Source organism: Geospiza fortis, unplaced genomic scaffold (genome assembly GCF_000277835.1).
Source record: "Geospiza fortis unplaced genomic scaffold, GeoFor_1.0 scaffold192, whole genome shotgun sequence".
NCBI lineage: Eukaryota > Metazoa > Chordata > Aves > Passeriformes > Thraupidae > Geospiza > Geospiza fortis.
This window is the reverse complement of record NW_005054315.1, coordinates 8,805,130-8,832,816: the sequence shown is the minus strand read 5'-3', so window position 1 is coordinate 8,832,816 and position 27,687 is coordinate 8,805,130. Positions and strand designations below refer to the sequence as shown.

Here is a 27,687-nt window from a genome sequence, read left to right as displayed (position 1 = left end):
TCATAAAATAGGAACAAATGCTACTTTCTGCTCAGTGAAGTGAGCTCAGTTCTCACTTTAAGTTAAGAGATCCTTGACAGTGTTATCCCTGACAATATTCTCAGATCTCAAAAATAAAATATTTAAAGATTTAATGAAAGCTAATTACTGAACTGCAGAAAACTCAAAATCAGTTCAGCAAAACATTTGGTGTGGAAAAATAAACTACAGGAACAAGTCAGTGCTCTGTCACGGTGCAATAGATGTGCTATTTATTCAGTCTGAGCTGTGGTCAGTATTTCCATTAAAAAACTTCTTCATCACAAATTTATTATGGCAGTTACTAAGCAGTTACCTCAAACTGACTTGGCAGACAAATTTTCCTTTAAATTCATAGAGCTCTTCTAATAATTAAAAGAGAAAAAGAAAAGAGAAAAAGCCTGTTGCATCTTTTCACAGACAGAAGATTGCTATCAAAAGTGTATTTTCTACTATTAATTCCCACCATTGGATGCATTTCCCCACCAGGTAAATCTTCTAATGCTTGGTCCATTTTCCCCTTTCTGTGTTTCAATTTGCCAGTCACAGTTTTATTTTTGACTGCCTCAGTAAGCATCCTTGAAATATCAGGAAACTCCACTGCTCTACTAGACCTGCACTTGCCAAATTCTGCAGCTGCTGCTCAAGTTACACAGACAAACAGGTCCCCAATAATTTGAAATTACAACATCTATAAATCTTATTAGTCACTGATTTCAGAAAGGTAAAATAGTGTATTTTTGAGGACACTGTGGCAATAGAAGCTACAAGTTATATTAAACTTTGAAATGGCTTACAATGATAGCTGAATAGGTAGTAACATTCAAAATTGTGAACTTCCTTTGAGGAAGCAAAAGAATGGAAGATGTTTCATTCTTCTAAAACTAAAATGCATTTCTTCAATAAATAAAAATAACAAAACAAAACAAACAAGGAAAAACCAAAAATAACCCCCAAATCATACAACCAAACAAAAACCAAACCAACCAACACAAAAATCCCAACCAACAAACAAATCCTATAACCCAATAAACCTCCACAAAAAACACACAACCACAAAACTCCCCAGAACAACAACAAAGAAAACCAAACAAAAAACCCTCCAAAAAACACCATCCCCCCCCAAAAAAAACCCCAAAACAAACTCCCACAAACAAAAGAAACCCCAAACCAAACAAAACAAGACCCTGAAAAACCCCTCTTCTTCCCCCAAAAAACAAAACATATAATCCTCTATAGCTAAGACTATTCTTTAACACAGCAGGTGGACATAACTACCTTAAGGCCTGGCTACAATTTTCCAGGGCACAACAATGACCATTATTTTCCCACCTTTTACACAGATAATTAGTACTTTCTCATTCCCCTAGTTCCCTTCAGCATTAAGGCAGCAGGTATAAAAAATATGTATTTTTTTCAACTGTTGACACAGAAAAAATGTTTTGCCTTTAATCCAAGGAGGTGTGGCAGGTGTGCTCCTCCACACATGCACCTTGGACAGCCAACCAGGGGAGTCTTTCAAAGCATAGCAATCAACTGAGACACTAATCTGACATTTCAGACAACCACCTTGAGTTTCACAGGTCAGACTAGTTTGGAACAACATAGTCACAAGGGAACTACTGATCATCACTGTTGTGCTAAGCCAAGATGGAGACTTAGCCTTTGATTATGTACCAAGGTACACAAGTTGACTAATTGGATTCAGTTCAGGACAGCAAAAATGTCTCCTTTACAAGAAAAACATTCAGTAAAATTGATTCAAAGAAACTTTGTTCTACAACGCAATAGGTATTGGTATAAAAAGAAACAACACATAAGGTGTGTGAAGTAAGGAGAAAAGGAATCCACTAACATAGCAATACTTAACTGGACATTAAATAAACCAAGTATTTTATAAATCTTGAATTACTATGTTGGTGAGACAGTAGCCAGCAAAGCAGCAAATGAGTCTCAAGAAAACAAAAGGATGACTAATCTCTATATTGCTAATTACCCTTGATTATCCTTAATTCATCTGACCAGTAGTTGAAAAGAAGTCATCTTTAGTCCCCCATCAAATCTCAGATATTTGTATTCTGAAAGCAAACATCCCCCTTTCTTTTTTGCTGCATTTTAATATTTTTTAAATGGGTTAACCTGGAATATTAGCACAGTGACTTGTTTCAAGCCCTAAAGCTACATCTTAAAAAATATTGTCCTTCAGAGTCCCCAGCTTTCAGGTCTGGGGACATCCTTATAGGCTCCAGCAAGATTTCTGATCTGGACAACCACGGGACCCAGGCCACAGGGCACAACACACTGTACCTCAACCATGCTGTACAATTGCTCTGTAATTAGAAACAGACTAACCAAATACAAATAGGACCAAATTGGCTTCTTTTAAATTCTCTGCATCAGAGAAGCACAGGCTTTGCAGCACATTTTTTATAAAGGCTCTAGATTAAAGGAAAAGGAAAATTTAAAAGCAAGACAAAATTTACCATAGTAAGAGAATTAGAGGGAAAACAGCAATGATCACTGTTTCAGCTGAACTCCAAATGTTCTACACCACTTTGCTTTAGGTTACAATGACGGCCCCAAATTCTACCTTAAAGCATTCTTGGCACAAGCAACTTCATATATGAGACCAGCAGCAAGTAATTACTAACCTTTCTACATTGACTGGCTTGTCAAATTTAAAGAGAATATAATCTCCAGCAACTGGTGTGACAGCCCAGAAAAAGTCTTCCCCTACGTAGGTTTTTTCTAGTGTGTGCCCCTGGTAGACTTTTAAAGATGTAGAAACCTCTGCAGGAGGATTCACGTGGATTTTGTGCAGTAATGGTTTCAGGAAGTCTTTATCCTAATTGAAAGACAGACAAACATCATGCTGGTCAGTCAACCTTGTTTATTATGTTCCTTTCCCAAGTGGTTACACTTAAAACAAACATTGGCATAAAATGGAAAATGAATGGATTACTCATTTTGGGTGCATCAGATCTTGTACTGCTCAGTAATATGGACATTCCATTAAAGTAAAAAAATTAGAAAAAATATCCCATAGCAAAAATCCACATAAATAAGCTGGACTAGAACTTCTACTTTATAGTAGTAACCAGTTTGTATCAGATTTAATTCCAGCTGGAGCAATATACATCATGCTTGAAAATGCAAGACAACCAGAAAAGGCTTTTTTTCTCCACAATGTTTCTCACTTAATCAGCCTGCTCTGTAAAGGAAGGGAAATATTTTCTACTAACTGTGAGTTTCTGGATCTTCCCAGCTAGAGAAGAGTGGAGGCCAACATGCTGGAAAAGAGAAGGCCTGAAGCGTATCCGTAGGTTAGATTTCTGTCGATCACAATGTTTCTGAAATGGTGGGGGGAAAAGGTAAGGGTGGGATAAAAAACAAAAACAAAACAACACATTAGTAAAAACCAACACAAGGTAAGAACCTAGGCCTATTTATGCAGTTTTTCTTGTTTTCATTCCAGAAATCTACATGATTGCTGTGCAAATGTAATAATGTTCAAGGTCCTTGCACAGAACCTGTTTATTCAGCAAGGGAGTCTCTTGAGAAATGGAGGGTCAAAATATGAAGTTTATTCCCCATTTGTAACTTTCTCCAAGACTGCCACCCAAGCAGTGACATCCTGCAGAACTTCTCAGATGTACAAATTTATTTTAGGTCTGTTACACATAGAATCTTACTAGACTTTTGCTTTTTATCCTGCTGCACCCATCTCCAAAATCTGAAGCAATAACAGCTATGATGCCCCTGAGAACTGTCCTTCTAAAGTTCTTTTTGAGATAATAATCTTGGCAGGAAGAAAGACTCTTACAGAGCATGCAGTAACCATAATATACACTATGCTGCCTTTCAGCTCACAAAATTTAACTCATTCATCATCATAAAAACATTTTAGAGGCTTTATAATAAAAACAAACTTACAGCATCTTTCTCAGGGTTACACACTTTCACCCAGAGGATATGGTCCAGGAGCCAATCAATAGGTTTCTCTTTATAAAACATAAATATGAACTCTACAATAAGAGTGATATCTGGAGACTGGAACATTTTACCTGTGGGTGACATTAAGAATAACTGGAGTTACTTTAGATTAGAGATAACACTTTCTTTTGAAATAAATGAGATAGCAGATATAACATTTGTGCCAAGACAAGAAATATTAGCACTGAACAACTTGAAATTTCAATGTTATTAGAAGTTCCATACCTTTCAACTAAATAAAACAGCTATTCAAACAAGAACTTATCATATATCTTGGTGCTATCAAAATATTCAGTGTATATTCAATGTATCACTAATGTACCAGTGTACCAACGTACCACTGTATTCAATGTACCAGTCTCCTTAAGAATAGAAATTGTCAGTTTGAATTATTAAGAGAAAGAAGAGTTATGGGTTGGCATCTGTTATTCCCCATGTCTTGTGTAGGTTCAAGCCCCTGAGACAAGGGGTATTGCAAGTGTTATCTGCCCAGTCACACAGTTTCAGCTTCTGCAGGTACAGAAAGCAGAGATGCAACACCTACCGCTAACTTCAGAACCTCCCAGGCAGGAAATCAAAAGGAAAGAAGGAAGATACCAGAACATACCCAGAGACAGTGCAACTCAAAAAGAGACATCCCCCAGTGACCTGCGTTCTTTTCTGCAGTGCATAGGCCATCAGCAGGACTTCTGGGTGGCACTGTGCAAAAGGATTCTTGGGAATCCTGCAGACTGTGAGGCTTAAAGGAGGCCTTTGCAAAAGAAGGAAACTTACTGTTGATGAAGAAAGTCTATCTAATATCAATATGAGCAATCACCTCCGTGGTTGGGGAATACACTCCTTTAGCAGTAGAGGTGTCTGAAGAGAAAGGTGGCCAATACATGGGGCTACTGTGTCAACCTGAATGCAGCACTTGAAAAAGGTGCCTTGCATGAAAACACTGCTACAGGAGCAACACAACTGGCAGTGGGGCAGTCCAAGGCTGAAGACAGACTGACGAATGCTTGCAGGGACTGCACTGAAGCATTGGAACAGGCTGCTGAGGAGAATGCTTAAGGCACCATCCATGGAGGTATTTAAAAGGTGTAGATCTGGCACTTGGGGACGCGGTTTAGTGGTAGATTTGGCACTGCTGAGTTAGTGGTTTGACTTGATGAACTTTGGGGTCTTTTCCAACCAAAATGATTCTATGACCACATGCCAGCTAAAATCCCAAAGGCAGCTCCAGATTTCAAGGCAGATTCAGAAAACATCAAAGGTTTGCAGATGAACTCTGAAGTCTTTGCCAAGTTACAACAGAGAAGGCAAGGAAGAAAGACACCATGTAACAATGAATCTCTCAGGAAGAGATCTGCTGAAGTGATTCAGTTCTGCAGATGTTCTTGAGATGTGGGCAGTGCTGGACTAAACAGGGATGGGCTATTGGGACATGTGTTCAACAATGGATCACAGGCCAGCAAAGCTCTTTTCCAATGCAAGGCTTCTGTCTATCCACATTTCAGAGTCCTGTACAACACACTAACACACAGCACTCAGGCACAGGAAATGTTTTGAGGGTTTTTTTCCACTTTTTCCACTCCACAGACTTTCTAAATAACAAGTTCCACAGGTAGTTGAGGTTCTAATATTTTCTCTACTCTTAGGAAAACCAGCTGGAGTAGACACAAAGAGGAGATCACTGGAAGAGCCTTGCCCCTTTCAGAAAGCAGTTCCAATGCAATCTCTTTTCTTTATGACTTGTGTGAAATTGGATAAGAACAAAACCAATGCAAGAATACTCAATGGAAACTCTGAGAGCAGTCTGGAGGTGTCTGAGTTAGACTACATCATCATGCCATACAACAAATATGGAAGAAACATCTGACTGAAGTACCAGTTATTTCACCTGTTAGAATGATGCTATACTCATTATAGTTGACAATTTACACACTGGGGTGCAAAAGTAAATGTGATAAAACATTAACTGATTTGACATTGCTATATCAACATTGTCCCTTGCAGAAACTTTTCATCCAGCCCTTTACAAAGCAAAATATTGTCATCACTTTTAAGTTGCTGCTGTAATGAGGTCCTCAAATAGGTATCTCCACATGAAAATACTCTATAACTAAAATCTGAAACTCCCACTACACAAGGGACAACACCTACTAAGCTAGGGACAATTGCAAAGCTTTATTCTTAAAAGACATCAGAAAGATGTTATTATTTTTATTAGTACATTGTTTAACATTATTTGTGGAAGTAAATATTTAAAAATGGGTAGGAAACAATCATATGATTAGTTAAATGTTGTGTAAAATAGTCATGCAGAATAACAGCTTTCAGCTTGTCACACTTCCAACTAAACAGACCCCAATTTTTCTGGTGATTCATCTCTGCCTACTGCTTTCAATGGCATAGGGCAGGAGAGGAGAAAAATATTGTAAGCCCTGGTAAAACACCAGCTAAAAAATGGGACTAATCAGATGTTTCTGGGATTTTTATGAGACTGAAACCATCATTTCTAGGTGACAACTGCTGAGGCAGTCTGTCAGTCACATCTGTTTCCATACAAAGTGCACCTTTCCATGTGGTGTCAGAGAGATGCACAATACAATGAGAGTCAGAAGACAGAAATATCCCCACATATTGCCCTAATCTCAGCGCCTCTTCCAGGATCTATACACAGCCATGATGCTCTAGAATCCTTTTATTCTTCTACCCAAGGACAGAGCAGAAGAATCACACTGACATTTTTTCCTTTGACTAGTTCATCTTCTAAAAACATAAAGATTATTGTCTTGTCTTCATTCACAGACCATGTCACTGAGAACTTGGCATGAAGGTATAGGATCCTACAATTAAGTAAACTGAGAACAAGACTGAAGATAAGAGTAGGAATTTACTCTTATCCCTAATTTAAGTGATCCTAATTTTACATAAAATAGAAACAGGATATCAATGTATTATTTACCTCCATATGGCAAACGTATCTAGGCTCAGAAGCAGTTTCCTTTAAGCTGGCACTCTACTGTGCACCATGAGTCAACCACCCCAGACCTGGGGAATAATCTAATTGCCATGGTGGTGTCACAGGGCACAGCAGGGAAAAACAAACAAGCAAACAAAACCCAACCAACCAACCAAGCCACTCTGACACATCCAACTGCAGCTAGTCAGAGTAAGAGGTGAGCCAGCTGTACCTGCACTGGCATCTTTAGACCCAAGCTGCTTCTCTGCATTGCACTCACAGCACCATGGAAGTGTTCAACAATGGAGACAAATCTTCTCATGTTAATTCCTAATGAACACTAGAGCAAAGATGAACAAGAAACACCCTGATCCCAAGACAAGCCCTTGTCTTCCTTCAGTAATCAAGGACAGACATCCCCATTCCACTTTCTGAAATGCTGTCACCACCTTCCACACACAGCTTGGTCCCAGCCCCTCGTCCCTCTGTATAACATCACCTCACTCATCTGTCATTTCTGTCTCAGGACATCACCTGCACAGCAGTTCTGCCATGGATCCATGTCCTCTTTTTTCCATCAAAACAGTCTCTCAGCTCAAAACCAGAGTTTTGCAGTGAAGTCTCTGCTTAAACAGGTCTTCAAAGCTCTGGATCCCTAACTGGCCACAGGAAATGGAAACCAGCCCAGTACAACTCCTACTGCACAGATCCAATACTCATCCCCTCTGAATCCAAATCAACCAAGCCCTTGCTTAGTCTGTCCTAACCAAGAGCAGCATCAGCACCAGCCTGGCTTCCCTAGGGCACAGCCACAGCCCAAGAACCAGCAGCAACATTTGCTGAGGTCCTTCTGTCCTGCAGCTCCCATGCAGCAGCACATGAGCAAAGTGCTGTGAGGCACAGAACCACTGAGACACCACCCAAGTCCAGCCTAGGGATTGCCCACTGGCCATCCCCAATATGCAGCCAGAAATCATCAAGCCAAAGAGACCTAAGCAAAACACTGCAGTGAACACACGCTGCCTCAAACTGCAAACTCTGAGAAAGAACTGAAGCAATGGCTCATCCTGCACCATGTAAATGCATCTGGTACAGTACATAGGACAGACATAAATCCAGGACACTTTGCTGACAAAACTTCAGAGCTTTTGGATTCTGGGCACACACAACCTACCATTGTGAAGAAACTCCAAAATCTGAAAGAACTAAGAGACAAAGGCAAAATTTTGCTCCATAAAATTCTAGAGATACAAAATGTAGACTTTCTCCAATTTATTTATCTATATTGACAAAAATGACAATCAGGACTGAAAAAAAAAGACCAAACTGTGGAACACTTTCTGATTTACTGTGTCCTGACAAGACTTCTATTCATTTTTCAGTCCTTTTAAAGGCCATCCTTAGTGAATTATTCTGGCCATCTCAGCATTTTGCTGGCAAATACAAGACACATACAAAATGAAACACTTTGTTTTCTAGTTCTCTGAACTGCCAATATCTAAATCGTTTTAATTCTTCCACATGAGCACCACAAATATTGAGTCTACACCAACAATAATTTTACACCTGCAAGCACATATTCTAGCCATAGCTGATGTTTTCAATGCTTTCCCTGGTAATGATATGCAAATTGCTGGCATTAAAACCAGAATCTCTTTGAAGTTATTTAAAGCTCAAATGTTTGACTTGCTCTGCTCTTTCCCAAACTTCAACAATGTGCACAGCTTGAGCAAAACTGCAATCAGAACAACTTAAAATAATCAAAACAACAGGCCTTAAAACATCAGGACACAATAAGACTCAGAGGAACTGCACAAGACAACCAAAAGGCCATTTCAGACCACTGCATGAAATGTTTGTGACAGCTGGCATTATAGGTACAGTGCAAGCATTGCAGTTCCTCTGGAGAACACTTCAGCTCACAAGCAGTTGGAAGACAAATCATTATTCCTCATAAAAAGCCAGTAGGACTTTCCTACATTATGTCACAGGTCTCACAGTGCAAACAAGAATCCAGAAGAGTAAAAGATACATCTCCTTCCCCAGAGTTTCTTAAGGAAACAGGATTCATCTCACCCATTATTTATTAGATACTTGACAGCACTTAAGACTGTGCTTTCAGGATTAAAAAAAACCAAAGGAAGCAACGTCTGTTCTGTGGCAGAGGTGACAGAATTCTATAATCCTGCTGTCAGCCTAAATAGCTACATTTGCCACTTCCTCATGTAGCACTTGCATAAATTAGATTTTCAGTACAGAAATACACTATGACAAAAAATCCCACATTTTTACCTTGCAATCTTGAAAGCTAAACAAGGCTTCCAACAGCTAGCAGTGAATCAACCCCACCTCTCTTTTGAGAGATTATTTCTAAATCAGTAGCATCTAGACAACAGTTGTCCAGAGAAGCTGTGGATAGTCCATCCCTGGACGTGTTCAAAGCCAGGCTGAATGGAGCTCTGAGCAACTTGGGCTAGGGACAGGTGGCCCTGCCCTTGGCAGGGGGGTTGGAACCGGGTGACTTCAAGGTCCTTTCCACACCAGGCCATTCTATGATTCTATGTATTCAGTGCTCGACATCATTTCTTGGACATCTACACATAAAACTGATCCCTAGTTACAAACTACTGTTGCTCTTCCCAAAGGTATCTGCATTACCAAATTACTACAGTATCAGTCTGCATCAAGATCCATAAAGGGATAGCAGAGATGAGAAAAATCTACATTACTTGCATAAAATTTCCAAGCAATATATGGTTATAGCACACCAATGTGTACCAGAGCCAAAAGTTTTAGTTGCTCCTATGAATACTAATTTTTCTCTCAAACCTTAAAAACAGAATAAGTACCTATATTGGAAGAAGTAAAAAAATCTAATTTAATTTTCTAAGTAGAAAAGCAACGTTAAGATCTGTAGCCATAGCTAAATGCATCTGAAATTCTACTGATATCATCCAGTTAAAAGGAGGCAAACAAATATGAAACAAGGAACAAAGAACAGGGATGCAAGCAGCAGGAGCTAACAACTAAATTTGACTACAGCTACTTTCAGAGCCCACACTGCCCAGAAGTATACAGACAGTATAGAAAAACAAACAATTGTGCTTTTGTTTAAGCCAAGTCTCAGTATTAAGAATTATCTACCTACCCCACCAGGCTTAAACACTGTGCCCTCTACAACAGCACAGAGAATAGAAAGGAGGGGTGGGGGGTGAAATACACAAATACTAAGCAAGTTAAGTGACCTGAAATACAACTGCATGGGGTAGACAGCACACATCCTAAAGTGTAAGTTGGTTTTATGCACATTTCATGCGTCATTCTTGCAGAGTGGCAATTTGTAAGTGAGCACACTCTACTACTAAATCAGGCAAACGTAGAATAGATGTAAATTCTATAGCCCAGGGACTCCATAGAGAATTTACACTTAAAGTGCAATTAGACTGGAGCTAAAACTCAAATTGTGGGCTGAGTCTGGGTTAGTGTTTAACTGTTCAACAGCAGAAACAAAGTCTTACCAAATGCTGTATTCAAGCAGCCTCTGCTAACACATAACAGAATATTGTGAGGAGTTCCCCAACCAAGAAGTTTATTTAGGGCAAGATGTCAGTAAACTACTTAACTTCTTATTTTTCCATGCTAGGCAGCATAATTTCCTATTTCTCCCACCTCTAAGGCCACAGAACCAATTCCATAATTATTTCATCAGCAGTGTATCTCTGATGGTAGCCCAAAGCAGTTAAGAGATGGCCAGGTATATAAGGAGACTTCACTCTGCCCCATTTCCTTTCCTCCTCCCCACTGTCTCTGTAGGTTGAACTGGCAGGCAAGTCTACCAAGTCTACATTCTGTACCCTAACACAGCATGTAGGAGGGATAATTTCTGTTTTCCTTTCTACTTCAGCAACCTCTGAGACCCCCAAAGTCAGGGAACTATTGCCCACCTGATGCTGAGCTGGACACAGAACAGCACGTATTCAAGTAGTGCCAACGTTCTTAGTTCATGTACAACCATTATGGGTCACTGAGCTAAAAATGAAGCCATTCTCTGGCAAGTAGATCCAAAGGAAAGAGAACAACAAGAATTTCCAAGAGAATGACAGAACTCAGGGCTGCACTTTTGTCTGTTACACATAGGATTTTCTTTCTGTTCTGAACTCAGCTTACAGACTTCATATTGGAACAATTTGTGTTTGCCACAGGAATCTCCAAAGTCTGCCCCAGATTTTGATTTTTCCTTGCATATCTCCAGGTTGCTGCTTTTAAAAAGATCATGACACATTAGTGTAGTAATGGAATAACATTTTGATTTCTAAAATCTCTTCCAAACTTCTCTATCACTGCTTTTTTGTTAAGTCTAGTATCTCTCCATGAAAAGATGCTAGTGTAAAAGCAAAGAACCATAATTTCCAGAGCATCCTGACATCTGATCCACAACCCAAGATCCTGCATTAAGTCCTCTCACTGTTGCTAATTGCAAATGATAGACTGACTGCATCTAGAAAGGAACAGATTGTCCTAACCTCCTTCATGAAGTAGAAAGATGGAGATAGAGCAGGCTTTGCAACAAACTGAGGCCTGCTAATTCTTGGAAATTTTGGCACAAACAGCAAGTTATTTTAGGCGGAGCTAATTTTCATGGTTTTTCTTTCTTCAGTCAGTTATGTTTCAAATACATTTTTGTTTTAACAGCAGCTAAATTAAAAATAAATCATGCCTCACAGTTTGATTGTTAGTATTTTTATAAATTAATTTTTGGTTATAAAATTGCCCTCTTTTCCAACAGTTTGGAGTTTGCCTCTATCATACAAAAGTATATGAAACAAATGAGGGGCAAAAGCAACAACCATGAGCTAAACCAGAGTTCCAAAAAAAGGCAATTAATTTCTACTTCTTGGTCTATTTCCAGTACAAAGAAGAAAGCTTTGAAGTTAGATCACTATTAATTCACAGTTTAAATATGAATGTGTTCTTTCAAAGTGCAAAAGTGAACATTTTCTTACCAATGAAACCCAGCTGAGAAAATTCTAGAATCATCCAATCTTCAGAAGCAAGCTGAAGTGCAAAATTTTTTATTGTGCTGAAATAATTCTGCTTGACAACAATGTCATCTTCAAGCTAGAGGAAGGTAGAAGTAATATCAACATTAAAAAAAAGCACTAGCAAAGCAATAGAAAAAAGTACAGCTAGGAAATACTAACTTATATTATATTGCTAACACATAGCCATGTATTTCTAATGCTAGCACTGATATAAAACATAGATGCCATAGCCTGGAATAACTATTGTAGGGATCAGTCTGTCTGTTTGTGGAGAACTAATACAGAATCCTTGTGGAAAAGTAATACAGAAACGAGTAAGAATCCACAAACAGATCTCGACTTCTTACTTTAGAACATTGCTTTTCCAGCTTCTTTCTTCAAAGGAAAAACATCCATGAAATAATGTTAGTCTGCATCATCAGAACAAGTTTAATATCTGTATTATCTGTACACAAATGTGACTGCTTACTCACAAATATAAGAGCACTGAAAGGGTTCCTCCTCTGAGACAAGAGGCTAAGAGATACAATATCTGCAGTCCACAACCACCTAGTCCAGGCTGCAGAACTGCCAACACCGGGTGCTACATCCCCTTAGTTCACAGTAAGTGCTGTAAGGCCATTGCTGCATTAGGGATCCTGCTTCTCCCGTCCTTTCTCACAGTGCAGTCATGCCCTCCCCCCTGTGCTGGCACTAATATTTGTGCAACTTCTCAGTATCAAAGCAGACTGTCACATGCTATTGGCTCTGCAGCTTCCCAGAGAGCTGAGACTCCAACAGCTCTCAGAGAGGAGTCAGCATAGCTTTGTGAAAACTAGATGAGATGGGTGGGACTTTACACCCCAAGGACACAGGCACAACATCTAAATAAAGATCATCAGTGCAGTTACTAAATCTGCAATACCTGTAGGTAAGACTTCTACTTCAAAGCAGAAACACATGATAGGAACAATTCTGAGCTAAAGTGAAGAACTACTTAACTCTGTTGTTAGAAACCTCTTAAAAAATTCCATGTCTACACACAACAGTCATATTAAAGTGACACTGCACTTTCAAAAGAAAATAAAAATAGATTTTAGCTTCATTCATTCCCACAAAAAAACTATGCTGGCTTTTTTTTTTTTTTTTTTTGCCTAGGCAACTCAATAATAATTCATTTCAGGGACAAGGAAAAAATAGTTAAGCTGTTTGGATTCCTTCACTTTTTTTTTTTGCTATGCCTCTTAAGAGAAGTGACATAGGATAAACTACTTTCTACTTCAGAGACAGTGAGACAGTATCCTGCTCAAGTTACTTTCCCATATACCATAACCACCATACTTAATGCTCTCTTTAAATGACAGGATCAAGTTCTCTGTTCTGTGTAGGGCCTTCTGATGTGTCCAACAACATAATTTCCAGAGACTCATTTGAAAACTTGTCTCAAAATAAAGAAGAAAAATTTACCTGAATATAATAAACCCCTTTTTTCTGGGCATACATCATAAGAAAACAATAATCCAAGTTTTGTTTTGTTCTCCATCTGAAATTAAATTGAAAGCTTACGGTTTATGAAAAACTGTTATTTCAATACAAGCTGACAATATAAAGTAAATTTCATTAAGAAGAATGACACATATTAGTGAAATGTTAGGATAGCTGCTTTTGGCATTGTTCCCTCAGGAAATCCACTCTCTGAAAAAAAAAGGAACAAAGCTTTCACCTTATGCTTTAATACAGACATCAAACTGGTTTAATTTGAACCTGACTTTGTGACAACTACCTGACATTTCACTAAAAACACATGTGCATTTAAAATGGTAACTCAACAAGTACTACTGGGTTTTACCCTGTATTTCATGAAGAAAACCAGCAAATGAAAGAGTCCACATACAGGAATAAAAGTATATCAAAAGTCTCAGTTCTCCTCCCAGATTTTAACACTAAATGGATTCAACCAAGCATGGACTCTGATCATGCACAGAGCAGCATGTAGCTAAGAATGAGATGGATTCACAGAACACTTTTAGCATCCCCACACTTGCAAGAACTACAGTAAGAAAACATTTCAAGAATTCACATCCCACTTGCCGTTTTATAAACAACCAAAGTGTGGGTGTGGGAGGAGATGGGAAAAGATCTGGGGGAATAAACCTACCTCACTCTCTCTTTTGAGTCTCCAAATGTTTCTTTCAAGTTTGTCAAGTCAGGATAGTATGTTGCAGGAGGGGCTATTACTTCCACCAAGCCAGAATTGATCTCTGTAGAAAACCTGTCAATGGAAACATCCTGAAGTCACACGAGAGATTCTGAGTCCTGTAGTTCCTGCTCGCTGTCTGTTGGAGCAGTTGTTGTGTTTGGTATGAGGACTTGCTCAAATGAGCCATATAGAAGAACAGTAGTATAGAAAAAAGTATTGTTTTCCTTAGCATGTCCTTCAGAGCTCTATCACCTTCTGCCAATCAGAATCAAACTACATTCTCAACATTTTTTGTGCTTTTTCAGAGAAACTAGTGATTTTTATCCTACAGTTCTCTTTGAACATACAGAATACAAGGCCCTAACACAGATGTCACAAATTTCCGTTCATGTGTAAACAATCCCATCTGTTTATGGTGCATCAAATAATTTAATCCCACTTACTGTTTTGCAGTTTGACTGAATCACTGCCTCTTAATTTGTCTTACTTTTTTGTTCAAAAATCCAAAGCTCCACAAGACAAAAATGCATGACCTCTTATTTCCAGAATATTTTTAATTGCTCATTACAACCTGATTTATTTTATCATCAATAAACTAAGAAATCCCCAATTAAAACTACAACTTACTCTCTTTCCAGGCTTGCAACAACACTGTTAACATAATCAAGATCAGTCTGGGGAAAAAAAATAAACAAAAAAAAAGAATAGATTACTTGATAGTTCTAGAATTACGTGTCAAAAGAACAAAGTAAAATAAACATTGCAGGTGGCTGTCCTTGAAAACCACTTTCATTGTGTAAGATATTGGAGCAATTAAAGAACAACACACATGTAACTATGTCTTACCTCTAATATGAGAAATTTTTTGTAAATAGAGGGGAATAATTATCTCTGTCTTACCTCTAATATGAGAAATTTTTCGTAAACAGAGGGGAATAATTATCTCATACCTACACTTAACAGAAAAGTGTTAAAACTCACGTTCTTGATGACAAAATGATCACGGAGTGTTTGTTTAGGAAGAACTTCATAATATTATTATGCAACAATAACAATAATACATAAGAAAATATTACTGATGAAATCTTTCTGGAAAACAATGCATTGAACGCACTCACACAAACACACACACACATACACACACACAGAGTCCTCTTTCAAAAGTGCATCTCCTAAGCTTTGCATTTAAAGCAAATGCCCTAACCACAGAGAGCAGTGAGCCTGCTGCCACCTTTCTGACCAGGGTTGCTTTTTTGCATCAGAGACTAAATCTGAGAGACAACCAATCCCATCAATCGCTCAGTTCTTGTAGATGCAACAATTCTAAAAATTACTTGTTGGTGAAAATACAAATTGTGACATTCTGGAAGAGTCTAGATCATCTAAATTCCCAGCACTGGGCAATTATTCAACCTGGCTGTACACATGCATTCCAAGAAAAGAGAATTTGTGAACTCATAAATGGGACTGAAAGCCCTGCTCATAAATGTGACTGAAAGCCCTGGTCTTTGTTACACTTACTAATTTAATGATTTGACATACTGTTTAAATTTTTGAAAAGAATAGTCTATAAATCAACCCAGATTCTGGCTCATGAGGATTCTGGAGAAAGAGTTGTCTTTGAAATACCAGAAACAAAGGAACAGTTCAAATTTTTTCTGATGAATTTGTAACACAGGATATCATTAAAGGATTATACACAGAGAATAAATCCCTCCCAAGCCTTTCTATAGAACTGTTAATCTTGTTTGATAAAGGTGCTCACCCTTTGATCTTAAAAAAATCACCATTTCTATTTTTTAAACATTTATTTTTATGAAATCAAACATAATGCCAGTGACGCACGCTTTTCAAAAAGGATAACAACAGCAGTGGATTTCTTCCAAAAGCAGATTTTAAATACCACAAGAACACGTGAGGAGAAAGTATTTCTTGTAATTTTGTCACCAGTATTTTCTTTTAAGTGCTATGCCTAATGCTGGGCAGAAGTTTTAGTAAGCTGGTAAGGTGCTCACAATTTAAAACTCATCTCGCACAGTGTTGCATACAAGGAGACTCACAAGTCCATATGGACCTTTATACATCACTATTTAAATACTTTTATGGATTGTTTATACACATTTAATTAATAGCATGGAGTTACACAACTTTTTCTGTTTCATGTAACAGCTGCAAATCACAGCAACCTAGTGACTACCTAAAAATAATTTTAGTATATCCATCTTTAACTGAAGCATTTCTTTTCCTCTCTTTTCAAAACCTTTTAAATGTTAACAACACAGAAATTGCAGTTCAATCATCACGTGAAAAGACAAAAATTCGCATTTCAGTTGGCATGCCAAATTTCAATTACTCAGTCCAGCATTAAGAACTCCAACACGTGTAACACAGTCCATACTGAAATTGCATAGAAAATATAGGATTTATATATATCTACATACACACACTCAGCAGAAACACAGCTAGTTTCTATTCAGTTTTCCAGAGATTAAAATAAATGCCAAACTTCATGTCAACTGGAATCATATATTTGATCGCAAGCCTGTGCCTTAGTGCACATCTCCTTAGCAGGAACATAGTTTTGACCTATTTTCCAGACTATCATGAAGCCTTGCTACTGCTTGTAAAACCTTACAGTCTTGTACAGAAAACACCATAATCAGAAAAAAAAAGTCTGGAATAAGAGAGTTATCTCCCTACTTCCCACTATTTGTTTGTGCGCTTCACATGAAAGGCTGGCAGTTCCCCCAGTCAGAGCTGCAATCACAATAGGATCACATCAAAAAGATGTAGCTTGAAGTCTTCCAATCTCATATGGTAATCTCAGCTGCCACAAAAAGTCAAGAAGGTCTGTGTAGCTGCTATGAACATGAGATACAGAAAATACCACTGCTGGCTTAGTAGGCAACTTTTCCTTCTCAATCAGCAATCACTGTATCACTCTAGTGCAAAAGCAGATGACACTTTTAGAGAGAAAAAGAACACGTAGATGAGAAGAGTTGATGTCATTTTTCACAATGCATTAAAACACTGTATTCTGCCATCATTTTAAAATAAGCAGTTGTATTTATATCTACCAGCTCCACATGAGATTCAGAACCAGTATTTCAACACAAAACATCTTTCTACATCAGAACTTCAAGAGACAACCAAGTTCTCTCATTGCCCAGTCTAACAATAGGTAGGATCTTTGCCAACACCCATTGGCATGGACATGTCCCAAGAAGGTAGTACTTTGATGTTAATTCGTACAACATCATGAAATGAGAATACACAACAGATTTGATCAAGCTGTGACTATACCAAGGGAAGAGTTAAGTAGACAGAAGACCTTGCAGGGTAGCAGTGGAAGGAAATCTGGAATAGCTAAATTAAATATAAGGATCTTTCAAGCAGTATCAGTAAATTCAATCAGCAGCTTAAAAGCAACAGGAAAAAAAATTCATTATTAATCAAAATCTATTCCCCATTTTCGAGGAATGAAGTGTTTACTGCCTTGACAAAATAAGATACGAGGTCCTCTTTATCAACCTGAAGGACACAAGACTGCTCATCTCCAATAATCTTAAACAGGACAAGACAAATCCAGATTTATAAAAAGAAGCCGCCAAGAAAGAAAATGTGTGACTGTTCTTTAGGTTTCCAGCAAAAATCATCTGGTTGATTTTGGAGTAAACCTGATGAACTTAAAATCTGTTTCATGGCATCAGTGCTGCTTGTACCTATTGAAGTGAAATGTTGCTGGTGATCACAACAATACAGCTATCAATGCTTTTGTCTATCAAATCCAAAGGCATTCCTAAAACTATCATTTTTTCTTACTAAAACTCCTAAGGCTGAAGATTAAAAGAAAACCCTAGGAATTCTGGACCCCTAAAAAAGAAGCACCAATGAATACTTTAAGAATAAATCCCTTCAAAGCAATTAAATGCAAAATTGTGTTAGGCCCCAACCAAAGATAATTTCCAGCCACAAGGATATATCTTATCAATGAATCACATGAAGCCTTACAAAGAACTTTGTCCTGGTGAGTGGATCTCAGAGAATTTCGTAATGAAAGGCTTAAGTAGGGATGGTTATTTTAGTATCAGCAGTTCAAATCGTTTGGCCTGTTCTTTCCTCCTAGTCATATGAAATTACTGATCTTCAAGACAATGCAAAACACTTGAAGTAAGACATCTTCCTTTATTCACACCAGACCAAGGATTGATTCCCATCAGCACCTTGCTTCCATCAAAGGCAGCCATGAAATGATACATAGCAAAGAACAAGAACAAGACAAGCACATACAACACTCCATCCTGCTATCATCCACACTCCAAGTACTTTCAGTTCAGGTTACTTCCTGAGACAGATGTGATTTTGTGTATTTAACATTCCACAGTAGACTCATCTTTAAGGTAGCTCATTAGCATCCCCTTGAGCCTATCTAAACTTTCAACAAGAAAAGAAGATTCTAGTTTATGAGATCTGTGGAGTTTCATAAGCCAGTGAACATGGCTGTATCTAAAGTCTAACTGTTTACATCAACAGTTTTGATGACAAATACATGTAGAATGCTTTGATGAATCTCTCTTTTAAAAAAGCCTCAGAATCTGTTGTAGAACAAACTGAAGTTGCAGATTGTCAGTGAAAAAAGTTTAAAAATTTCCTCTGTTTTTGCAAAATGCTGTACTCCAATTCTCTAAAACACTTTTCTGAAGTGCTGGCAAGGCTGCACATCAAATTTGTGATTATTCTAACATTAGTCTGAACAGACATCATAATTCTCAACAAACACAGAAAGAGCCAGAGTATCAGTGAACTTTCTGAACTTCTTGATTGATTTTTATGAGTGAGTGTGTGCATAGCAAAGCAGCAGACTACATTAGCTAGCAGACAAAGTGAGAGGTTAAAAAGTTCTGATGAACAGCTAGCCAAATGTCCTACAAAACCAAGATTTCTTCTTTTAAGAATCAACCCTTTCATACTGTTAAATTCATACCCTCAAGAATGACAGAAGGTAGACTGTCTAAAAATGTAAGAAAAACCACAGCATTTAAGACCAAAAGTTGATTTACTGTCCTAAGTGGCAAATGCATTAAAAAAATGCAATCATAGAATCTCTCAAGCTAAAAAGGACCCAAAAGGATCATCAAGACCAACACCCAGTTCCTCAAATGACTACCTGAAACTAAACTATACGGCTAAAGGCATCATCCAAATGCTTCTTGAACTCTGACAATCACGGTCCCACGACCACTTCCACCAGCAGCCTATTCCCATGGCTGACCACTCTGTGAAGAATCTTTTCCTGGTGTCCATTCTGAACTTCCCCTGATGCAGCTTCACACCATTTCCATGTGTCCTGTCACTGGTCACCAGAGAAAGGACATCAGCATCTCCCTCTCCATTGACCACCTCAGGGAAGTTGCAGACTGTGATGAAGTCACCTCTCAGTCTTCTCTTCAAAGTTTAACAAACCAAGAGACCTCAGCTACTCCTCTAAATTCTTGACCTTGAGGACTTTCACCATCTTGGAAATTTATTTAGACTAGATTATCTAGATTATCCAGATCTCAATTCTTAAATGAAATCTACTAGAAGCAAGACTTACATTATTCAAGAACACCCTGAGAAACAAGCATGCTAATCTGCATAGTGTGGTCATTTCATTGCTTACAAATTACAATTTTGCTTGATCTTTCATCATCCCATAGAACAGGAGTGGGATAATTTTACCATGTATTTCATGTAATGACAAGCAATATAAAATTGCAGCCTTCAGAAAAGGCAGACTACACTTTTATTTGCCTTGAAATAGTAAAAGTACATATAAGTATCATTACCTATATAAAAGGCATAAAATTTTCATAGGAAAAAAACAGCCCCTAATGTGCCATTTCGACATATTTTGGGATATATATGCAGTGAAGACAAAGCCCTAAGGAATAAACGTGCAGCAGTGGCTTCCAGTGGTTGCAGTAGTGTATGCATATAAACAAAACCTGTGGAAAAAGGTAGTATCATCTTTTAGAGTTCAACAAATGCAGCTGAAAAATAATTATATTCAGGAATACTGTGTCTTGTTTCAAATCTGAAGCGGGGAGTTCAAGTTAAATACAGGGAACGTGAGATCAAGTAGCAAGGCAAGAAACAGGAATGAGAATACTGTCATAACATAACCAGCTAATGTTACATAAGCAAAATGCAGCCTGTGTCCTACATGAGCTAATGACTTCATCTCTCCCTTAAATTCCCCCCTCCACCACATAGGCAAGACATTTCTTTCTGTCTCCAGTCATTTCTATGATTAACCCAAAGCAGTTCAGGAGAGGGTTTCATAATGCAAAAGCCTTTGGCAGCAATAGCAGGATTACAAGTATACTCTTGTAGCATTCCACTCTTCTTTCTCCCTACCCTTGTGCCCTGCCTGTCAGATCCTCAATCATGAGAGCAAATATCCATATGGATTGTGCTGTGAACCACAACAGCATGTCAAAGAACAAGCTGAGTTTTTAAGAAGGCCAGCCAGAGCAAAAAGCATCACATTACAATGCAAGACCAGACATTCAGATGCAAGTTATGCTAGTGTCATACAGCCACTAGTAGTTGTGTGGAGTCTGAAAGAAAGCAGCACATATTGCCTTGCAGCATGGGAAACCTTTTGTTCTCCTTGGGAAGCCACTGTTGAAATGGTATGGACAGTTTGTCTTCCAGAAGATAGGCAGTTGCTGTGTAGTCTAAAGTACCCTTCTCCAATTTGTGCTCTTTATTTTGAGGACAGAAGGAATTTTTAGGTCAAGGCAGACCACTGTAGCAAAACTTGATAGTGTTGTCCAAAAATTCAGTGCCAATTCAGTCCACCACACAAGTATGAAGTCACCTGCTGCAATGCTTCTGAAATAAGATTATTACTGCTACTTCCCACCTCACAAATACCCTAGATGTCACCAGAGAGATCAGACATCTCTGCTATCAATAGTGATGTTCCCTTACCAGAAGCATCAGGTAGTTATTGTGGCCCAGTGCACCTCAGCAAGCATTTCAGAGAAGCATTTCAGTCATACAAGCCTAGGGCTTGGGGAAAGAGCAAAATCCTGGATTTTATCTTTGTGCTGAGATATCAAATTTGTCTCAGGTACATTCAAGTTTTCAAATCCTGTCAAGGATCTTTTCTTAGATCTAAGAAAGATTTTTATCACTGATTTAATTCCTTCTTGAAATTTTGCTAGTCACTGACATGAAAAGAGAAGCATAAAATCCTATGCTGGTGCCCAGTATCAGCAGTCCATACTCCTGTGTACCAAAGCTTAGGTGACAAAGGAGAGGGACTGCAAAAACAGCATAAATATCTCAGATTCTCACTGACAGGTCAAGCTACCTTTTCAGATACAAGAGCTGGCAGTGTATCAAGAAGGTGTGTTCATCCTGATCAGCTTTGAGTGAGATGTCCAAAACAAAGATTTCCATCTCTGTATGCCTTTAATGTTATTTAGTGTAGATAATGTATCTTGACATAACAGCTTTGATTTTTTAAAAATGTATATACATTACACACATACACATATTTATGTACACACTAAGATCTATAAGACTTTTTCCGACTCCAGATGCACAGTCAGATCTTTCAGGGACTGGGAATACACTCTCCAGGACAGTTCCAAGAAGGGGCAGCTCACAAACAATTAGCAGAAAGCATGAACATTTCTGTAGCTGGGATGATGCTAATACATCCAGGTTGAGAGCAAGACAATCAAAACACTCTTTTGATTTCTATCTAGAGAGCTGCTGATCAGAGAGAACTATAATTGAGGCCTGGAGCAAGAAGAGGTGAAAATACAGCCTTGCTTATTTGGTGGAGAAGGTTTACATATTGCAGTGCAGTGTCAATACCTACAAAACAGGTTCATCAAGATTTGACCCAGTACATGCACCCAATACCTTAATTTGCTAAGGCTGTGTTCACATCCATGCACAGGATGGTACTTTGCTGGGTGCTTGTGTCACACTGACCTAACCAGGACAGAAACTTTTCCAAAGAAATAATAAATAAGATTCTCCACAGAAGGAGCACAGAGAAAACACTACTCAAGATCAACATCTCTTAATTTAGCAGCCGCTGTTTACATAAAGAGATAACACAATGATAGTTAAAGATAATCAAGATATGTAAAATTTTCCAGCTTGAGTGAACTGTACATACATAGAACAACAAAGTAAGATTTAAATAAGGAATATGTAAGAAAGTAAAACTTGTGGCCTAATGATCCAAGAGCAAATGGTTGGTCAATTACTACCTAGTCAGATGTAATCAGCAGCACACAGAAATAGCAAAATGCTTTTGCATACCTGTAGTGGCTTCCAATTCTTCCTGAAATGATTTGTCCTTCTGATATCTTTTGGTCAAATCAAGGGCTTATAGTCTTTCCAGCATGCACTGATTACTGTTTGTACAAAAGACTGTGCTAAGTGCAGTCTCTGATTAATGAAGTGGACTGCCAATAATTTCTGATATATTTAGAACAAGTCTAAGGTACATTTTCTTCATTGTAAATGAGACCTCCTCACAGGAAAAAAGAAATAACATTTTGTTTAGATACCAGGAAAGAATTCTAATTTCTCTCATATTCAACTGTGTTTGTCTATATATGTCTGTTGCTCCACTATGTTCATTTAAAGTACTTCAAAACCATGTTTCCCATGTTAATTGCAAACCCTAATAAATAAAAATACTAGACAACAATTTTAACTCTGAGTTCATGATTTCTTAAACCTAGAGTCTATGGCTTATTCTGAAAACAAGTTCTTGTACAAAGCAGGTTAATGAGATTTAAATAATTTGTTTTCAACTCATATGAACTAGGAACTAGCTACATAGTGAGGGGGAACAGAAAGATTTTGAAGCATTAAGGAATAATGAATCATACCTATTTATTAGTCATCCTAATGAATACCTGCAAATTATTCTGCCATAAAGTGATTTTAACCAATTGGAGAACACAGACACATGTCAGTAACTAGGACAATTGAACAGTTTACTGTCAAGCAATTCTAGTAATTATTTAAATTGGTGATTAGTTGTCACATCAGCTGAGATATTTCAGAGTTTCTTGAACTTCCAGTATGGAAATTTACTGTGTACAGTTATATTACTGAGAAATATCCATACAGTAAATGAATATGCAGATCTCTTTATTTAGCAACCATAATGCATCTATATTTACCAGTTCCTCTGTTTACACTGTTGATGCTGTTTGCAGAAGGCCATTAGCCTTCTAATTTGTTTTATAGTAAAAAATGAAATTACAAGAAATGAGTGAGATTTAACTACTAAAAAAATAGCAGTTTTAAGAAGAGTTTTGTAGTGTGCTTAGCACAGAGATTACAGTCCACAACTATGGCTCCCAGCAATGCTTCTTAACCACTGTAAATTTGATTTTTCAAATAAAGATAGCAAGAAAAAAACTCAAATCCTTTTAAAATGCTGGTTTTCCTATAATTTTCTTCTAAAAATACTTTTGTAGCCTTCTGCTCCTTTTTTTTGTTGTTGCTGCAAGCAGTAGACAAGGCACAGATAGTAATTTTAAGCTTATTAGCAAAATTACATAACCTCACCCTATGACCATTTCTTGCTGTACTTAAACTGCACATATGTTTGAGCAGAGGCCATACCTTTTTTTAGAAACTTTTGACATAATTTTTTAAATAAGCATAGTTGGTCAAAGCTCTAATGTATTTTTAAATAAGCCCTTCTTATTGCACGTGTTACTGACAGCAATAATCTAATGCATTTCAGACTGGGATATGCCACAGATAAGAGGGGACAGACAAGGCTATTTTAAAAGACACAGCCCTTCTTTTTTTCTAAGGAGAAACAGAAGTCTACCAGTGGAGTAGGCCTTCCTTCAAACAGCCAGAGAAAATGCTTATTAAACCTATAGTTTTCCTCTTGCAGAAGGAAACTGAAATATACAGAATAACTCAGAAAAAGCACAGTGTAATTCAGGATGAAGTATTAAATGCACCATATTAATCATGTAGAGAGTTCCCTGTAGCAACTGCAAAGCAAACTGTAAGATATTGAGCTTAAGAAAATAAAAACATGGTCCAAGAATAAAGAAGGAAAAATAATAAATTGGATGGAGTAAAGAAAAAGAAATGCAAATCTAGCAAGTGGTTACAAGAGAACAAAAATACAAACTTTGGTTCTTCAGATGTTCCCATACATTCCTGACTTGCAGTACCTGAATAAGCACAAAGAACTGCTCTCAAAGTGCAATAAAGAGGTAAGACACAGGGGGTGACTGCTGTGTAACCACACAAGTCTCCATGGGCACAGGAGCAGCAGCTCCCCTGTTGAAATGTTCAGTTCACTGGTGGTCACTTCTGTAGAAACACTCCCAAGGTGAGAGTATTCCACAGCACCTCAAAGGAAGGAAGTTTCCAGCTATGGAAAACCCAGGTACAGCAATATGCCTTGTCTAAGGCAACAAAAGATGGGGCACTGAGGACACTTCATTCCTATTCCAAATCTTGCAGAAGACAGAGAATCCAATGATAACAGACAGACCTCATAGTTCAGACCTCCTTAAGCAAAACAAAAGAAACTTCAGTTTTAAACCTTGAAAATAAGCCACATTCACAGGCAATAAAATTTCTCCAACTAATACAGTTAAGAAAAACACAGCATTCCAGTAATTCAGAAAGAATTCTGTTCCTTGATACTCTCAACCAAGAAATGTTTTAAAAGCATTTTTTCCCAGAAAAACTGTATCTATCCAGACAGATAGTTTTTGACTGGCTGTCAAGAAAAAGAAAATAGAGCAATTTGCATTAGAAAATACTAAGAAACAATTCTCAGATAAAAGCAAAATGTTTACAAACTTTCCAATGAAAGTTTTAAAATATGTTGATAATAGAAGCATTAAAATGACTGATTTTCTACTGATTCATCCCTGAATGGACACCAGCTCACTAAATTAAAACAATTTCCAGTGATAATTGGGGATTTGAATTTTCATCTGTGGGACTTAAAAAAGACTGTTTCAGCAGAGCACTACAGCTAGATGGATGAAGGTCAAACATAAATATAAATTTCCCACTGTCCAAGTCAGGCTTCTGAGAAAGGCATCGAGAACAAAATAGGTACATGCAATTCCCAGCATCTAACAGAATTATTTTTGAAAGTACTCTATCATTTTCCTAAATTTGATTTCCACTAAATCAGAGCCAAAGTGAACAAACAGTCCAACTGAACACTGAATTAATCCATTAAAAAGGTCTGGGCTTCAAACATCCACGTTGTCCAGAAAATTAATTCAATAACAATCTGTGCCTCACATCTCCAACTGCAGCACTTGTTTGACAGAGGACTAAGCAGCAGCACAAAGAAAATGGAAGGAATCCTCCCCTACAACAGAGTTCCTTAGCCATTATTCTTATGTTGAAGAAATAACACATCTTTGCCACTAAATATAAACATAAGATTTGCAAAATAACCACTCCACTGAACCCATGTCCACCATTCCCCTGATAAACAGAAAAGGCTGGGCTCTTCAGGATTGTATCTCAAAACCCAAGACTGACACTTTCCTTGTCCTGGAAGGAGAGAGTCATCTGTCTGCATCTTGAAGAAAAAGCAGATCCTCCTCAGTTCCTGAAATGAGTGTTACTTGTGATTAAAGGCAGGTTAGAAATTGTATTAAAAAATTTAAGCAATTTTACCTCTCCTATAAAGACAACCATAACACAATCCAGTTTTTCTTCAGGGGACAGCTTATCAATAAGGGAGTGGAGAGTTTCTGTAAGGTAAGACTTGACTTTTCTTTTCACTGTAGGTATTCCCATTACAATGGAAACTGAAATCAAACAAACCAGAAAGGTACTTTCAGTGATTGCATACACAAGATAGAAAACAAATCTTGCAATAAGGCATTGCTTAATAAATGCAAAGTTTTAAAAGGTGGAGATTGCAGTAATTAAAAATAGTTCTAAAATATGCCACCCAGCATCAGGAGCATGACTAACAGTTAACACCAATTCTCAGAACAAACACAGAAGACAAAAAAACCCCAATCCTAGACATGCCAGACTATGGTGTAGGTGTGATGGGCTGATGCTGACTGGACACCAGGTACCCACCAAAGCTGCTCTATCACTCACCTCCTCAGCTGGACAGAGAGGAGAAAATGTAACAAAAGGCTCATGGGTAGAAATAAGGGCAGGGAGAGACCCCTCAAAGCAGACTTGAGGAAGTTAATTTATTATTGAGCAAATGAACAGAGGGTAATGAGAAATAAACCCAAATCTAAAAACACCTTCCCCTCACCCTTCCCTTCTTCCTGGGCTAAACTTGACACCTGATTTCTCTACCTCCTCCTTCACAGCAGCACAGGGGCATGGGGGATGGAGGCTGGAATTCAGTTAATCACACATGATCTCCACCACTTTTTTCTCCTCAGTAGAAGGACTTCTCAGACTCTTCCCCTGATCCAGCATGGGGTCCCTGCTATGGCAGATGGTCCTCCATGAACATGTCCAATGGAAGTTCTTTCCCCAGGCTGCAGTTCTTCATAAACTGCTCCAGCATGGGTCCCTTCCATGAGCGGCAGTCCTTCAGGAACAGGCTCCTCCACTGTGGGTCCTCCACAGGGTTACAAGTCCTGCCAGTAAGCCTGCTCCAGTGTGGGCTCCTCTCTCCATGGGTCCACAGGTCCTGCCAAGGAGCCTGCTCCTGTGTGGCCTTCCCATGGGCTCACAGCCTCCTTTGGGCATCCTCCTGCTGTGATATGGGGTCCTCCAGAGGCTGCAGGTAGCATCTGCTCCACGGGCTGCAGGGACACAGCTGCCTCTCCATGCTCTTCACCACAGGCTGCAGGGGACTCTGCCCTGCAGCACCTCCTCCCCTCCTTCTGCACTGCCCTTGCATGTTCTCACTCCTCTCTCCAGCTGCAATTGCCCTTGAGCAGTTTTCCCCCCCTCTTCAATCTGTTATTCCAGTGGTGCTGGTCTGGCTATTGGTTCCACTGGAGACAGGGAAAGCTGCTGGCCCCTCTTAGAGAAGTACCCCTGTATCCTCCCTGCTACCAAAACATTGTCACACAAACCCCAGTGCAATGGGAAATTATCAACAACCATGGTATTATTCAGACAAGGTGCACCAAGAGTGATTAAATTCCCTAACTGAAGTTTAAAAATGAAACTGGTATAACCATTCTTCAGAACTCAAGTATTTAACTTCTCAGAAGTCATCTTTTAAAATAAAACTGCTGAAAGTCTCTATTACTTTCCTTGCACCTGGTTTTGGTTCTTCTAAATAAACAAGTCCAGGACAACAGAACTGCCTGGAAGTTCCTCAACAAAATTACCTTTCTCTGATAAAAGCACCACAAATGCAAAGCAATACATCCCTAGCTACATCTTTCAGCAAGCCATTTGAGTCCTGTGTTGCTTAACTTTTCCATAGTTTTTCTTCTGCACTGTACCCAGGGCTGGTTACCTTCTGGGAACACTGCAGATAGCAG

The 27,687-nt window shown here is 38.4% G+C and overlaps 1 protein-coding gene across 2 annotated transcripts in view; it reads right to left on the bottom strand.

The window, feature by feature from the left end:
* Window positions 1-27,687, bottom strand: part of MGAT4A (alpha-1,3-mannosyl-glycoprotein 4-beta-N-acetylglucosaminyltransferase A) — a 73,707-nt gene that overhangs the window by 18,942 nt on the left and 27,078 nt on the right. For both annotated transcript variants that reach the window (XM_005420007.1, XM_031056177.1), the window contains exons 4-11: window positions 25,889-26,022; window positions 14,810-14,856; window positions 14,141-14,254; window positions 13,450-13,525; window positions 11,965-12,079; window positions 3,952-4,082; window positions 3,261-3,368; window positions 2,670-2,863 (exon numbers count right to left, since the gene is read on the bottom strand). In XM_005420007.1, the coding sequence (XP_005420064.1) occupies window positions 2,670-2,863; window positions 3,261-3,368; window positions 3,952-4,082; window positions 11,965-12,079; window positions 13,450-13,525; window positions 14,141-14,254; window positions 14,810-14,856; window positions 25,889-26,022 (919 nt within the window). The remainder of the gene's footprint in view (window positions 1-2,669; window positions 2,864-3,260; window positions 3,369-3,951; window positions 4,083-11,964; window positions 12,080-13,449; window positions 13,526-14,140; window positions 14,255-14,809; window positions 14,857-25,888; window positions 26,023-27,687) is intronic.